Source organism: Eptatretus burgeri, chromosome 13, assembly GCF_056783735.1.
Source record: "Eptatretus burgeri isolate ZD-2024b chromosome 13, Ebu_testis_v1, whole genome shotgun sequence".
Lineage (NCBI taxonomy): Eukaryota > Metazoa > Chordata > Myxini > Myxiniformes > Myxinidae > Eptatretus > Eptatretus burgeri.
In genome coordinates, this window is record NC_140973.1 from 7,570,852 (window position 1) to 7,586,305 (window position 15,454).

A 15,454-nucleotide genomic window follows, 5' to 3' on the forward strand; every position below is an offset into this window, starting at 1 on the left:
ATTGCTGGAATTTTAGATAGACTAGTACGGGCCCGTCGGTGCGTGCCCGTTGGTGAGTGCCAGTATGTGCAGCCTCTCTCTCTCTCTCTCTCTCTCTCTCTCTCTCTCTCTCTCTCTCTCTCTCTCTCTCTCTCTCTCTCTCTCTCTCTCTCTCTCTCTCTCTCACCTCGAAAAGGCACATCCGCGGGTCCCCAGCAATATTCCTGGCAAGTTTCAATCGTGCAAAAGAAATAATAAAAAATAAATAAATAAACATTCATTGTGATGTCATTCGTGACGTCATAGCACCGTGTCCTGTCATTGGTCGACAGATAAATGGCCGCAACTTGGGAACTGCTCGTCCAATTAATATCAAACCTTGAAAAGGCACATCCGCGGGGCCCCGGCAATATTCCTGGCAAGTTTCAATCTGATCGGACCGGCGGTCGTCGAGAAACGGCGGTCGCAGACAGACAGACAGACAGACAGACAGACACACAGAGATTGCTGGAATTGTAGATAGATTTTTCTGATACAGACACGAGGGAGGGTGTATTTGCCTGTTTATGGGAAGGTCTTCACTAAAATGAGAACGAAAACAAATAACTTTGAAGAGGGACTATGGTAATCCTTTTTTTTGACGATAGAGTGTTGGCTTCGCCATCTTCCCCCTGGCAAGAGATCTGGGGTGTGTTTCATTGGCAATCAGCTTGCTATCGCTTGCCAAGCAGGCCGTTCCTTATAATACCGTCACATCGGAGCCCTTGCTTGAGTGCTTAAGCCGCTTGGCGAGCGATCTTGCGTTTGTCCAGCAACACATCCAGGACTTCATCAAATTTCACCCCAAGCCGGATAATAAAATGACTTCTTCAAAGAAGTATTTTGAACAAATTGAAACATCTATCTATAATTCCAGCAGTGTGTGTGTAATTCCAGCAGTGTGTGTGTGTGTGTGTGTGTGTGTGTGTGTGTGTGTGTGTGTGTGTGTGTGTGTGTGTGTGTGTGTGTGTGTGTGTGTGTGTGTGTGTGTGTGTGTGTGTGTGTGTGTCTGTGACCGCTGTTTCTAGACAACCACTGGTCCGATCTAATTGAAACTTGCCAGGAATATTGCTGGGGACCCGCGGATGTGCCTTTTCAAGGTTTGATATTAATCGGATGAGCGGTTCCCAAGTTACGGCCATTTATCAGTCGACCAATATTTGCGAGAGAGGAGGATGGGAGAGGGGGACGAGAGAGGAGGGGAGAGAGGAGAGAGGGGGCGAGAGGGGGGGCAAGAGAGGTGGGAGAGAGAGGGGGGCGAGAGTGGGGGGGCGAGAGATGCGGCGAGAGAGAGAAGGGGCGAGAGTGGGGAGGCGAGAGAGGGCTGCACAGACTGGCACTCACTTCCGGGCCCGTACTAGTTTTAATAAATGGGACAAACTCTTTTGTGTGCAGGAAGTTGATTGTGCCGTTTCCTGCCGACGTGTTTCGACGCGTGGCGTATATAGAACCTCGCGGCTCTGAAAAAGCCATTTCACCCAATGAAGAAGAAAAAGAAATTGAAGAAGAAGAAGAAGAGAAGAAGAAGAAGAAGATGAAGAAGAGGAAGCTGAGAGGTAAAAAGAAGAAGAAGAAGAAGAAGAAGAAGAGGAAGCTGAGAGGTAAAAAGAAGAAGAAGAAGAAGAAGAAGAAGAGGAAGCTGAGAGGTAAAAAGAAGAAGAAGAAGAAGAAGAAGAAGAGGAAGCTGAGAGGTAAAAAGAAGAAGAAGAAGAAGAAGAAGAAGAGGAAGCTGAGAGGTAAAAAGAAGAAGAAGAAGAAGAAGAAGAGGAAGCTGAGAGGTAAAAAGAAGAAGAAGAAGAAGAAGAAGAAGAAGAAGAAGAAGAAGAAGAAGAAGAAGAAGAAGAAGAAGAAGAAGAGTAGCTGTTCTCTGGGTGGTGGTGCGGAAGTGGAAGGACCTTTAAAATGCAGGTTTGTTCTTTTTACTTTAAACGGATACATCGTATTGATGGGTATTATCAGTGACGAGACGTACGGCGTGCTGTGCGTTTGGAGAACCGTATGAGGTACGGGGTGGTTATTCCGTGAGAGAATTCGGGTTTGACCAGCGGCGACGCACGTGCTTTGTTCAAGGCCGAACGGCTTCGCAGGTTTAACTCTGTGTGTGATCGCGAGATGCGGTTTAAAAATCCCGATGGACGAACACGTGATGTGTGTGCGCATGGTGAGGAGCCCAAGCCGATTTCGCGAACTTCGTGCCACCTCGTGGAGACGTGTCGGTTGGCGATGCGTTAACTCGTACTCCAGTTACTCTCCCGGAACGTGACCATTTTTGGAGCGCTCTGGGTGCAGCAGCTGTCCTCGGAATGTCAGGTCCCCGGAACGTTTCCTCAAGACCGTTTGCAGTTTTAAACCCCGTGTGCTGACTGGCCGTTGATTGGTGATGGCTGACTGTTTTGGGGTGTCACGGGTTGGTCACGGCCCGCGGGCCGCGGGTCCTGCTGCGAACATCAGGGCGCGAACTCGCAGTGTGTGTGTGTGTGTGTGTGTGTGTGTGTGTGTGTGTGTGTGTGTGTGTGTGTGTGTGTGTGTGTGTGTGTGTGTGTGTGTGTGTGTGTGTGTGTGTGTGTGTGTGTGTGTGTGTGTGTGTGTGTGTGTGATCGAACACTACACTCACCGCCTTCAAAACAAAGGTAACAATCTAACACCAGAACGGATAATATACGAAAGCAGTGAAAAGTTTAAGTTAATTTATCAATTTAATGGATTTTTTTTTTAAGTTGAGTATTGATTGAGGTGGCTGAGCAGGTAAGTGAGATGTTAACGGATATTTTCAATAGTTCCCTGGAGTCAGGACAGGTACCGCAGGATTGGATAGTTGTAAATGTAACACCATTATTTAAGAAAGGATCCAGAGAAGAATTGGGAAACCATAGACCTGTTAGTTGGACTTCAGTTGTGGGGAAGGTGTTGGACACATTAATTAAGGACCAGATGAGGAACCATTTAAACAAATACAAAGTAATTAAAGGTGGTCAGCATGGGTTTACCAAAGGTAGTTCCTGTTTAACAAATCTTTTAGAGTTCTATGAATCAGTGTCTGATTGAGTGGATGAGGGAAAGGCAGTGGACATAGTATATCTCGACTTTAAGAAGGTATTTGATAAGGTACCACATCGGAGGTTGTGAGCCAAGGTTGAGAGCTTGTGGAGTGGCTGGTCAGGTAGTTAATTAGATTGTAAACTGGCTTAGTGAAAGGAAGGAGTGAGTGGGAGGATGTCTTGCTGGGAGGATGTAAGTAGTGGGGGATCTCAGGGATCAATACTTTGACCATTACCATTCATCATTTACATCAACGATTTGGATAATGGGGTAAATAATAGGATTTCCAAATTTGCAGATGACACAAAGCTTGGAGGTAAGGTGGATATCAGAGGGAGGGGTGGGGTGAGTGGGTGATCAATTACAGGAGAGTATTGCTACTTGCATAGATTGGCAGATGGAATTTAACCTGAGTAAGTGTAAGGTGTTGGAGATGGGAAAGAACAATGAAAATAGAGATTACAGGATGTAAGGGGTAATTTTGGAGCGTGTCACACAGAAGGATCTGGGGGTGGTAATAGATATGGGAGCTAAGCAGGCAGCACAATGTCAGGCAGCTACAGGTAAAGCAAATCGGGTTTTAGGGGGTATAAGGAGGGGGATCAATTATAAATCAGGAGAGGTGGCGTTAACATTGTACAGGAATTTAGTGAGCGCCACATCTGGAATAATGTGTGCAGTTTTGGTCGCCACAACTCAGGAAAAACATCGATGCCATCAAGAGGGTTCAGCACAGGGTTACTAGATTGATTCCAGGCCAAGCTGTGAGCTTTACACCAATGTGAGCTTTACACCACTCCAGCCAATGCTTGGCATTGCGCATGGTGATCTTAGGCTTGTGTGCAGCTGCTCGGCCATGAAAAACCATTTCATGAAGCTCTTGAGACATGACTGTGCCATGTCTCTGTTCCACACTGTTTTGTCCTACCCTCTTCCCCCCCCCTCCCCTTGTTGTGTGTTTGTGTGTTGGTCCTCATACGAGCCTCAACAGTGTATTCCAAAATACAACAAAAAAAAAACTAGAGTTCTCCTTCTGAGTAGACCATCATTATCTATAAAGTAACCACGCACCACGCATCACAGTCCATATCGTTACTGTATGTTGAATTCCCGTTTCTACCAATACAGTCCAAAAAATTGCTTTTTTGAGGTTGTTTTTTTAAGATTGTATTAAACTTTTGTTTTTTTTGTTTGTTTGTGTACCAAGTCGAGGCTCGTGTAAGAGTTGATACACAGAAACGTATAACAAGGCAGGAGACAAGAGCGGTGGGAGAGGGAAGCACAAAATAGAGGGGAACAGAGACAACAGGATATCTGTGGAAGGGAGAGGGATGGGGTGGGGTACACTGGGTAAACGGGATGGTACCACAGGGACCTTCAGGAAGGAAAGCAAGGAATTTGAAAGAGGTGGGTTTGAGGTGGATTGACGGGGGTAGTAAAGCTCATTGTTTTGGATGGGGGAAGATAAGAGATGATTCTTAACAGCTGTTTTGAAGACCTGGAGGGAGGAGTGGGATTGAAGAGAGTGTGTGAGTTTGTTCCAGAGGTGCGGAAAAAAAAAGAGGAATGAAGGAGTGAAGGTGAGCTCAGTGTTTCTTGAATTTGGCAGTTTCACCAGAAGGGGTTTTTTTGGTGGACCTTGAACGCTCTGAGGAAATATTGGGGGGGGGTAGACGATGACAGATCACAGATCACAGACAGAGTGGGTGGGGCAAGGCCAGAGTGAAGACTGTAGAAAGCAAAAAGACCACCGACCTGCCTCCGATGAGAGGGAGAGGCAGAGGCAGAGGCAGACACGGACGGACATAGACACACATTGACACACATAGAGACACATAGACTCAGCTTCATCGTGTGAGGCACCAATGATCCTAAAAGCTTTGGTTTCCACAGCGTGAAGTCGAGCTCGGTGTGAGGCAGGAGCACCACCCCAGAGGGGAGAGCAGTACTCCATCAGGCTGCAGATGAAAGCTTTGTATGTGGTCAGAAGCTCAGGTGGGCCAAGGAAGGACTTTGCACGATGGAGGATGCTAAGTCGGCAGCGACTGGCTTTGGAGACCAGGTTGGAAATGTGGCTTTCCCAGGAAAGATTGTGGCAGATCATGAGACCTGAATGAAAGGACTTTCTTCAAGGGGGTTGTTGAGAAAGTACGTTGGGGGGGGGGGGTGTTGAGTTCCAGACGCTCCTTTCGGAGAGACATTGTGAGGGTGTGAGATTTTTTTTTCAGGATTGAAAGACATGCTCTAAGTGTTTGACCACCTTGTGATTTCGTTTTTTTTTTTTTTGTGACTAAGAGGTGAGACACCTACAAACCCATTGCTGATGGGTACACTGTGAGTTCATTCTAAATATGGATTTCAAAAGCGTATAAAGAAATTAATTCTGGGTTTTACCACCTTTTTTTACCCAGTGTCTAACACGTTACATTTTTTTCTTCGTGCCTGTTGTTTGCATCCCTTATGATGTCCTTAAAAATACTAAGTTTCCAGTATGGAATGATTTTTAATTTTGTTTGACTGCCAGGTAGACAAACAGTAAAAATATTATCTCACTCTTCTCTGGGCATGCGTGATCAGGACAGATTCACAGCCAAAGTACTCCAGCAGGAGAAAATTGTCTTCCTGTTCATGTTCCAATTCGTATTCAAAATCTAACGGTCGATTTAAATATGTTGTTCCTCGATCATAAACTGATGAGACGGACAGACACAGAGAGATGGACGGAATGAACCAATTGCTAAATAATCTCACTTTTTGTTTTGCGGTCACTGGGTAATAACGGTTAGTGTTACATTTGCTTCTCTCTAATCCTTTGGTACCTGTTCTGATTCCAATGAGCTATTACAGATGTCTGTCAACATCTCGCTGATCTGCTCTGCTACCTACCTCAATATTCGGGTGTATGTTCGCTGGCCCTGGATAATATGCACCTGTTCCTTTACTTCCTCCACTCCGACTTGGATCTTCCTTAAAAGCCCTTTCTCACCTCCTTGATAGATACTCTTAGGTATCCGCCATTCTCCTGACTCTTCTGATGTAAAAGTTGAAACATAACACTTGTTTAATAAGCCTGCCATCTTGCTTTTCTCACAAACCACTCTCCCTGTGCTATTCCTTAATGGGACAACACTTGTAATATCCTGTTCTTTACCCCTTATGTACTTGAAGCATGCCTTGATATTATGATTCCTCACTACCTCTGCACCACTCACTGCCTGCCCTCGCTACCTCTGCACCGCTCACTGCCTGCCCTCGCTACCTCTGCACCGCTCACTGCCTGCCCTCGCTACCTCTGCACCGCTCACTGCCTGCCCTCGCTACCTCTGCACCGCTCACTGCCTGCCCTCGCTACCTCTGCACCGCTCACTGCCTGCCCTCGCTACCTCTGCACCGCTCACTGCCTGCCCTCGCTACCTCTGCACTGTTCACTGCCTGCCCTCGCTACCTCTGCACCGCTCACTGCCTGCCCTCGCTACCTCTGCACCGCTCACTGCCTGCCCTCGCTACCTCTGCACCGCTCACTGCCTGCCCTCGATACCTCCACACCGGTCACTGCCTGCCCTCGATACCTCCACACCAGTCACTGCCTGCCCTCGATACCTCCACACCACTCACTGCCTGCCCTCGCTACCTCCTCACCACTGCCTGCCCTCGCTACCTCCTCACCACTGCCTGCCCTCGCTACCTCCGCACCGCTCACTGCCTGCCCTCACTACCTCCGCACCGCTCACTGCCTGCCCTCACTACCTCCGCTCCGGTCACTGCCTGCCCTCGCTACCTCCACACCACTCACTGCCTGCCCTCACTACCCCCTCTTAACATATTCGAATGTTGAACAAACAGAGAGGGGTCGCCGAAGACACCCCTTACCTGGAGTGTCATTTGATCTCAGGCCGGCCTTGCCAGGGGCCATAGCCTGAGAGTAAAGAAGAGGAGAGTAAAGATGGTAATAAGGCAAGGGTCTTTCAGTTGGAGAGTAGTTGATGCATGGAATAGTCTTCATGGAAAGGTAGTGGCAAGAAAAAAAAAAATAGTTTTAATGTGGAATTGGCTCGGTACCTCATAAGCATTCGGTATGGAGGGGTACATGGATATTGACAGGATTTGGTAGTAGGTAGCTTAGGTATCGATCTGTTACTGCATTCGCGAGTTATGACTGTGCTGTTTGTTTGAGGGTGTCATAATACAGTGAATGTGCTGTTCGTGTTTATTCATTCCTCGTATGACTGCCTTGTTCACCCCCTACCCTCTGTTTTTCTTCCCCATGCTTCCTTTCCTCCCCACACTACCCTTTGTTAAACGAAGGAGATAAACTGATATAATTGCGTGTTGTGGTGTTGATGGAGTGCAGATATGATGGGCCAAATGGCCTCTTTTCTCCAAGTTCCTTGGACATCCTTGCATTAGAAGGTGGAGAATTGGACCCCATTTCATATATATATATATATATATATATATATATATATATATATATATATATATATATATATATATATATATTTTGTTACGGTTGTGGAAATTCGCATTACACCATAAAGGGCCCTCAGATGAGATATCTCTGTTAGTACATGTGTAGTTAGCCCAAACCCATTGTATAGAGGGAATTTATGTGATCCATCCGGGCTGCGACGCTTTGAGTTAGCCATTTTTCTGTTCTATCTTTTATTTCAAACAAACAGCATCTCAACAACTACACCATCTCCACCACAGCGCCAACCACACTACAACCACACCACCTCCACTATCTACGCTATCACATCTTCGCCACTCGCCATTCAGTAAGCCCCATGCGGTTACGATCTCCACGGAGGAACAAACAAAAACCAACAACGATGATCGGGGGCTTTTCCCGCCTGTTTCTCCCATCTAAATTCTCCGCGCTCGGTGTGGGGGAAGTGCGATCCAAGCCGGGGGTGAAAGGTGAGAAAAGGTGGGGGCCTCTTTTTGGGGGAATAATTCTCTGACCCTCAGCCAAAAACTGACTCCCCCGGCCCCTGCACGGGGTGGGGTGGAGGGAGAGCGAGAGGGCACGCCCCCCTTCGAGAAGCTTCTTCAAGAAGCTCGAAGGGAGGCGGGGCCAAAAACGGGGCGGAGCGAAGGGCGGAGCCCCGCGCTACAAAAGGTGGACAGCACGGACCTTGAGTTAAGTTGAGTTGGTTTTTCGAGGCTTCCTGTCTCCGAAGAGAGTTGTCTTTGAGGCTTCCTGTCTCCGAAGAGAGAAGTTGTCTTTGAGGCTTCCTGTCTGCTTGTCTTGTCGGGGGAAGAGGTCCTGCGCTCGCGGCTTGGCGAGCGACCTGTGAACGGCGGCACGGACCGGAGACGTGGCAGCGCCGGTTGTGAGGTGGACCTGCGCGTCCGGACGAGGAGTGCCGGAGAGGGTTCGCCGGCCACGAGAGAGGTCGGGGCCAGGCGCGACCACGCTGACGGTCGTGGGGGAGGGACTCACTGGCCACGAAAAGGGAAGTCGCAACTTCTTTTCCTTTCCCTTTGCTTTTTGTGTAAATGCTTGTGGTGGCACCGTCCGTCAAATAGTATTGTTTTAAGTGTTGCCGTGTGTCGGCCTCAGTCGGTTGTAGCTCTGCATTTGCTTCTATTGTTTTAACTGTTTTATGTGCATTTTTCTTTTGCTGTAGAAACGTGCCTTACGTGCCTTCTGTGTGAAATAAATGTGCATTGTGTGAACTTGTTCCCCGTTTCGCTGCGTCCTTTCCTTTGTTTGAATTTCCATCTTGCATCACATAAGGGGTTCGCAGTGCGTTTAAAACGCCCGGGAATTAATCGGAACCGTCAAGGCCGACGATAACACCGCTCGGTTATCACTGTAGCATAAAACGGACCGCTTAAGCGGTTCGTGTCCGGAGTCGGCCTGTGGCGTGGTACGATCGCCCGGTCGACCACTCGTGCAGGTACTTAGGTAGGTCGAATTTGGCGAGCAACCCTATCCTGCGTGGGTGGGCAATTGGCACTATCGTGGTGAGGTTAAACCCCCACCCGTGACTAGCTCCTGGCGTTGTTCCGAGAGGGTCACGACTGAATTGTCCGTTCCGGTGGGCGAGGCGGCTGCCATTCGAGTCGAGCGGCCGATCGCACGCCAGCGGGTGCGAATCCGCAACAATATATATATATATATATATATATATATATATATTGTTGCGGATTCGCGCCCGCCGGCGTGCTGACGGCCACGTAACTCGAATCGCGGCACGTCGCCCACCGGACGGACAATCCAGTCGTGACCCTCTCGGACTAACGCCGGGAACCAGTCACGGGTGGACCTTTCGGTCTCACCGCGATCGAGCCAATCAGCCCCCGCATGGGATAGGGTTGCTCGCCAAATTCGACCTACCTAAGTACCCACGCGGAGGGTAGACCGGGCGATCGCACCTCGCCGCAGGTCGACTTCGGACACGGGCCACTTAAGCGACCCGTTCCGTACTATCAGAATAACCGAGCGGTGTTATCGTCGACCCCGACGGTTCGATTAATTATCGGGCGTATTCAGCCCACTACCAACCCTTTACGTGAAGCAAGATGAGGATTCAATGGGAGAAAAAGACGAAGCGAAGCGGGAGAACAGTTCAACAATAAAGCACATTTATTCGCGGCACACGGGTAGCACACATTCAATTCCACCAAAAGCACACAAAAAAAAGAAAACACAATTCCATTTACACAAAAAGCAAATATAAAAGTGAAAACAATGCAGAGCTAATACCGACTACCGAGCACACGGCAACACTTATACAATTCTACTTCACAGACGGCGCCGACAACACATACCCAAAACCAAGGAAAAGAAATACCCCCAAGAATGAGGCGGGCCTGAGGCCGAGACCGGGTCGCGCCTACCCGTCTGGTGATGAGACGCGGAGCGGCGATGGCGCCGCAACCCGCGGGCCTCGTGGACGGTGTCTGGCAGGGGGTGGGAAAGGGGGCCCCCTTGGTCGCACTATCTCAGCGCGGGGGGAAACAGGAGGGGGTTGCTGATGCTCGGGGTATAGAGGATCTTTATTATCCCTGGTGTGCGTCTCCACCTCGGCCAGGTCGCGCTGCCGGCCTTCCTCGGGCGTGCAGCTCCCGGCACCGTCGCGAGCACCCCCTCGTCTGCCTTCGCCGCTGCCGCCTCTCCGCCTCTGGACTCTCCACCCTGGACTCTTCTTTGGGCTCTCCTCGTTCGACTCTCTTCAGCTTCTCCAGCTACTGCAGGCTTCGGGCTCCAGACTTCCACTCTCGTCCCCTCCGTTCCGACTCCTTCTCGTTCTCGACTCTGCTGACTGACGAACACCGTCCTTTTATCCCCCCGTAGCTTCGCCTTTGACCCCCTCCCTTTGACCTTTCACCTCGCTCCCCATTGGCCCGAGAAAAAGTGGGCGTGAAGGCTTTTTGATCCACAAATTTGCATATATCGATCGTTCTGGAGGCGGGGCCAAATCGCCCCTCGCTCACCGATTGGACGGCAAAAAGTGGGCGTGTGTCGTTTTTGATCCGTTTTTGAAGCACAAAATCCGTGATTTTGTACACGCTGTTCAACGTGCGCCCTGCACGAGTCCAACACCGGCACCCACAGCGGGGCCAGAACGGTGGCGATGCTACGGTTGCGAGGTGTGACGTGAAGGTCGTGGCGGTTGTGGTGAAGCGGCATTGTGGTTGGTGGTTGATGTTGTGGTTGTGGTGGTAATCATGGCGGTTGGTCCAAAATAAAGATAGTAAAAGAAAAACGGCTATCCTGAAGAGTCGCAGCACGTATAAATGACATGTATTCCCACTAGACAACGGGTTTGGGCCTAACTACACATGCACTTACCGAGATACCTCACCTAAGGGACCTGAATGGTGGTTTGCGAATTTGGTAACCACAACACTACCCCCTTCCCTTTTTACAGACTCGTCCCGAGTCGTCAAATTTTCGTGTGCCATCATGTGTAGTTTTCCCCGAGTACATTTTACCTACGGATCCCTGAGTGCGACATTCATGGTATTCGTGTCCCCAAAATAAATAACCTGAGGGCTGCGTAACTACCTAAACAAACTCACTCACACGGACGACTTAAATAAAATTGCCGGCGCTAAGACATACATGCCGGGGGCGCACTCATATTTACAGTACATCTTAACCTTAACTTACAAATTTTACACTAAACCATGGCCCAGGATCATTGAACTCTGCAAAGAAAAGCAGTTAGCAGGGAGCCAGGCTGCCCACATGCAGTCTCTGGCTCAAACAATGCAGGTGACAGGGAACGTGGCTGGCTGCTCACACGCAGTCCAAGGCCTTCCCTTTTGAACTGAACGCAGTGAACCACAACGGTGCATGGGCTGCACAAACGCAGTCTCCGTGCCAGCTCAAGTGGCACACGCAATGAGCACAACGAATGGATGCATGAACGCAAACACGGTGCACGGGCCGCCACTGCAGGCCCGTGGTGTTGTAGCTGCCAACGGGGCAGTTCTCGCAGCTTGCAAACTGTTGCCTTTACGATCCTGGCGCACATGGCAATGAACAGGCGGGCAAAGCAAAAATTGAACGGGGCTGGTGAACGTGGGCAGTGGGCATGGCATGGCAAAGGTGCAGGCAAACACAGCCCGCAGAAGAAGGCCGCTGCAGGCAAACACAGCCCGCAGAACCAGGCCGGCACAGGCCTCGAAGAAAAACAGCCAGCAGATGAACTGGCCGGCACAGGCCTTGCAGCACACAGCTGCCGATGAAGTTGGCCGGCCTCCGCCTTGAAGCAAAACACGGCCAGCCGATGAAGTTGGCCAGCCTTTGCCGTTCAATGGAGGTTGGTGGAGGGAGTGCGGTGGTGCTGGCCACTTGGAAGGCGGGCTCGGACCTACCCACCTGTCTCCCTCCCACCTATCGCCTTTGCCTGTCACTGTACATACCCACTCCCTTAATTTGTCAAACCCCAATTTAGCCCCAACTTATTTTTTTTTATTTTTACTTTTATGTTTACTTCCCCTCTATAAATCGTCCCCTAACCCCCTTTATCGTCCTTGTTCGGCTAACCTATCCTGTCACCTAGCCTACTCCCAACCCCTACGTTCCCTTCCCGGAGGGGAACAAGGGAGAGCTAACGTCCTGTGTCGAGGCCCAACGAAGCCTCAGAATGGCCTCCCCAGAGTTCGGCGATCTATAACCAAAGTGGGTCCAGCGGCCCACAACGACAGCGAGGGGATGGATGGTGCGGAGGGGTACACTTCCTAATCTACCCTAACCATTTAACAGTTAAACTACCCCGGGGCTTTCAACAAGCGCCTCTCGCTTAAACTATTGGTTCTAACAACCCAGATTCCCGTCGCCTGTGTTGGTGTCCTCACAATTTCGGGCCTCGCCCCCCAATTTTCTCTCCGTGCCCTCACACGGTCTCCTGGCTGGGACACGTGGCTCCCTTTGGCAGGCACGACCCTCTGCCGAATCTCCCGCTATGGCACCCCCGGGCACTACACTGCCTCCGAGCCTACCAGCTCCCTAACACCAGGGAGTGCCCCCCATGGCACCTCCCCTGAAACGCACACGTGGCAGGCCGGCCTCCCGGGCCCCTTTCCGAGGGTCACCCGTGCCCACAACACTGCCCACGCGGCTAATGGCGCGCCGGGCCCCCGCACCAAGCAGGCGCACCCGTGCCCACTACTCTATCCCGGCCCCCCATGGGCCCATGGCCTACCGCGGCTGACTGGCCTGGTGCCCGGGGTACCCACTCAGCGATACTCACCTTTCGCAGCCACGCTCCCAAGCCCGTCAACAGGGCTCCTGCACCCCTCCAAATGGGTCTCGAGCCTACTTTCCCACCAACAGCAAAACGACCTCCATTTTTCAATTTGACTAACCCAGCTAACTCACTCTACACTGACCCCGGGGGTCCCTTGGGCGGGAGTCACTCCTCCCCCCAATCACTCATCGCACCATGCATTCCCCAATCGCTCCACACACACAGACCCGCTGGCCTCACTCACTCAACATGTACACGTACTCACCTCACAACCCACAACTCTTCAACCCACTCACCGCTGAACTCTGCCATCCTTCTATCTACATCCCCTAACTAACTCGTGCTCCCACGTCGTCCCTTAAACTATAGCACGTTCCTTTTAACACTACGTAGCTAAGCTACGTCAACTCTACACATTCACAAGTCTGTCCATGTCCTCAAAATCAAAAAAATAATTTCCCATCCTAAATCTCGCTACAATCCCTCTAACTAATCCATTCCACGGACTCCATGAGGACTTACCCCTGCCCCATGAAGTCGGTCTAGCTAAGCTAACCCTTCCCCCTAACTAGTTTCCATCCTGTGCCCCGTGAAGTCGGTCTCACTAAGCTAACCCTTCCCCCTAACTAGTTTTCATCCTGTGCCCAGGGGTAAGGGGGTCTTCCACCCCTTGCCCAGGAATCCTGTACACCCGAAAGTGAGGCTTGCTTTTTCTTTTTTTTTTTTTTCCATGCGCAGCACCTGCGCGGCAACTCAAGAGCTCGCGCACTTTGCACCTGCCCGTGACGTCATGCAGCTGCACGTGTTCCTCGTCCCTCCTTGGACGGGACCATCCGGCAGAGATACCCCTCCTGCCGGATTCCAACCCCACGTGCAGCCATGGCGTCACCGTGCGCAAAAAAAAAACACAAGCCACACGTCTCGAGGGGTTCCCCACGCGAACACATGTGCTTTGCCCGTTGGAGCTTAACACACACGATCGCGTGGAGAACCCGTCCGGTCCAAATCCGTTCACCTGCCTAAACTTTGTCCGTCCGCGGGATCGGCAAATCCACCGCGTGCGTTTCCGGACCGGGACTTCACTCTCGCAAGCGAGCACGTGGCGGTCTCGTGCGTTGCACAGCACGAACCGCGTGCTCACTGCTGGGTGAACCCGGCACGGTCCACGAAATAGCTACAGCCGCTACTCGGCTTTCTCTCCTCTGTCGCCGTCTCCGTCTCCATTCCACACACGCATACCTGCGTGTTACGACGCACACAGTCCACTCCATCACATTCACACCGGGAGACGCGGCTGCGTGCTCCCGCATGCCAACCGACATCTCCCTCTCATACCGCTCTCTCACACACACTGTCTCCCTTGCACACAGCGACCTTGCACACGGCCGTTCACTCACGCGTGCGGGGGCACTCACCCGCGGTGCCTCACTCGCACTCCGTGCCTCATCCACACACGCGGGGGAACTCACCCGCGGTACCTCACTCATACACACGGCGACACTCACACACGCGGTCTCTTCCACACACGGTGCCTCACCCACACACGCGGGGGCACTAACCCGCGGTGCCTCACTCACACTCCGTGCCTCATCCACACACGGCGTGCTGGGAAGCACGTACTCCGGCACCATCGCCACCACACCACTCACACGTGGTGCCTCACTCATACTGGCCGTTTCACTCACACACACGGCCTCACTCACACACGGTGCCCCATCCACACCCGGCGTGCTGGGAAGCACGCACTCTGGCACCATCGCCACCACACCACTCACACACGGGGTCGCTTCCACACACGGTGCCGCACTCACACCTTGCACCACACACACAGGGACAACCACACTGGGGATTAGTGTCCCCACAAGGGTCTCCGGGGCCTCTACACCCCCCAAGCTCTCCGTGCACCCGTCCACAGCACTCCTCCTCTCAACCTCGCAAAGCACGACCGAACTCACCTGGTCGTGACTCGCCTCAAGGGGGCAGACTCCCTCCCCTCGTTCCTCGAGGAGGCCATCCAGGTGCTCGCACTGGGTCTCTACCCAGTCCGCCAGCTCACCCCCATTATCCTCCATTACCTCTGTGTGTGTGTGTGCGTCACTTTCCCCGTCTTCCTCGTGTAGTCTTTCCTCTATTTTTTCTATCTCCCGTGTCTCTATACATTTTCTCTCCTGGTTCCTTTTTTCTGTCTCTTCCTGGTTCCTTTTCCTTTCCCATCTGAGTCGTTCTTTCTCTCTGAGCCCCATTAGCTGTTCGTTCTCCCTCCGTTTTAGTTGTTCAATTTCACACTCATAGAGTTGTTGTTTTCTTTCCCACTGTTCCTCCTGCTCTTTGTTTTCCAATCTCATCGTTTCTTTCAATTGGCTCATTTCCTTCCTGTGTTTCATTCGTTGTTCTCTCACGACTCTTCCTCGTTTCCTCTCCTGTCCTTCCTTCTCCAGTTTCATGGTTTGCTTCATTTGGTTAATCTCCTTTTTGTGTTTCATTTGCTGCTGTCTAATTACTCTTCTTCGTTTCCTCTCCTGTCCTTCCTTCTCCAGTTTCATGGTTTGCTTCATTTGGTTAATCTCCTTTTTGTGTTTCATTTGCTGCTGTCTAATTACTCTTCCTCGTTTCCTCTCCTGTCCTTCCTTCTCCAGTTTCATGGTTTGCTTCATTTGGTTAATCTCCTGTTTGTGTTTCATTCGCTG

General features: G+C 51.1%; 1 protein-coding gene across 2 annotated transcripts in view; it reads left to right on the top strand.

The window, feature by feature from the left end:
• The first annotated feature begins 1,773 nt into the window (after window positions 1-1,773).
• PDCL3 (phosducin like 3) overlaps window positions 1,774-15,454 on the top strand; it is a 36,967-nt gene continuing 23,286 nt past the window's right edge. The window contains exon 1 of one of the 2 annotated variants that reach the window (XM_085850983.1): window positions 1,774-1,926. In XM_085850983.1, the coding sequence (XP_085707109.1) occupies window positions 1,921-1,926 (6 nt within the window). In that variant the 5' untranslated portion in view covers window positions 1,774-1,920. Of the gene's footprint in view, window positions 1,927-2,626; window positions 2,649-15,454 lie in introns of those variants that run through there. The other variant, XM_085850984.1, reaches the window with a different exon arrangement.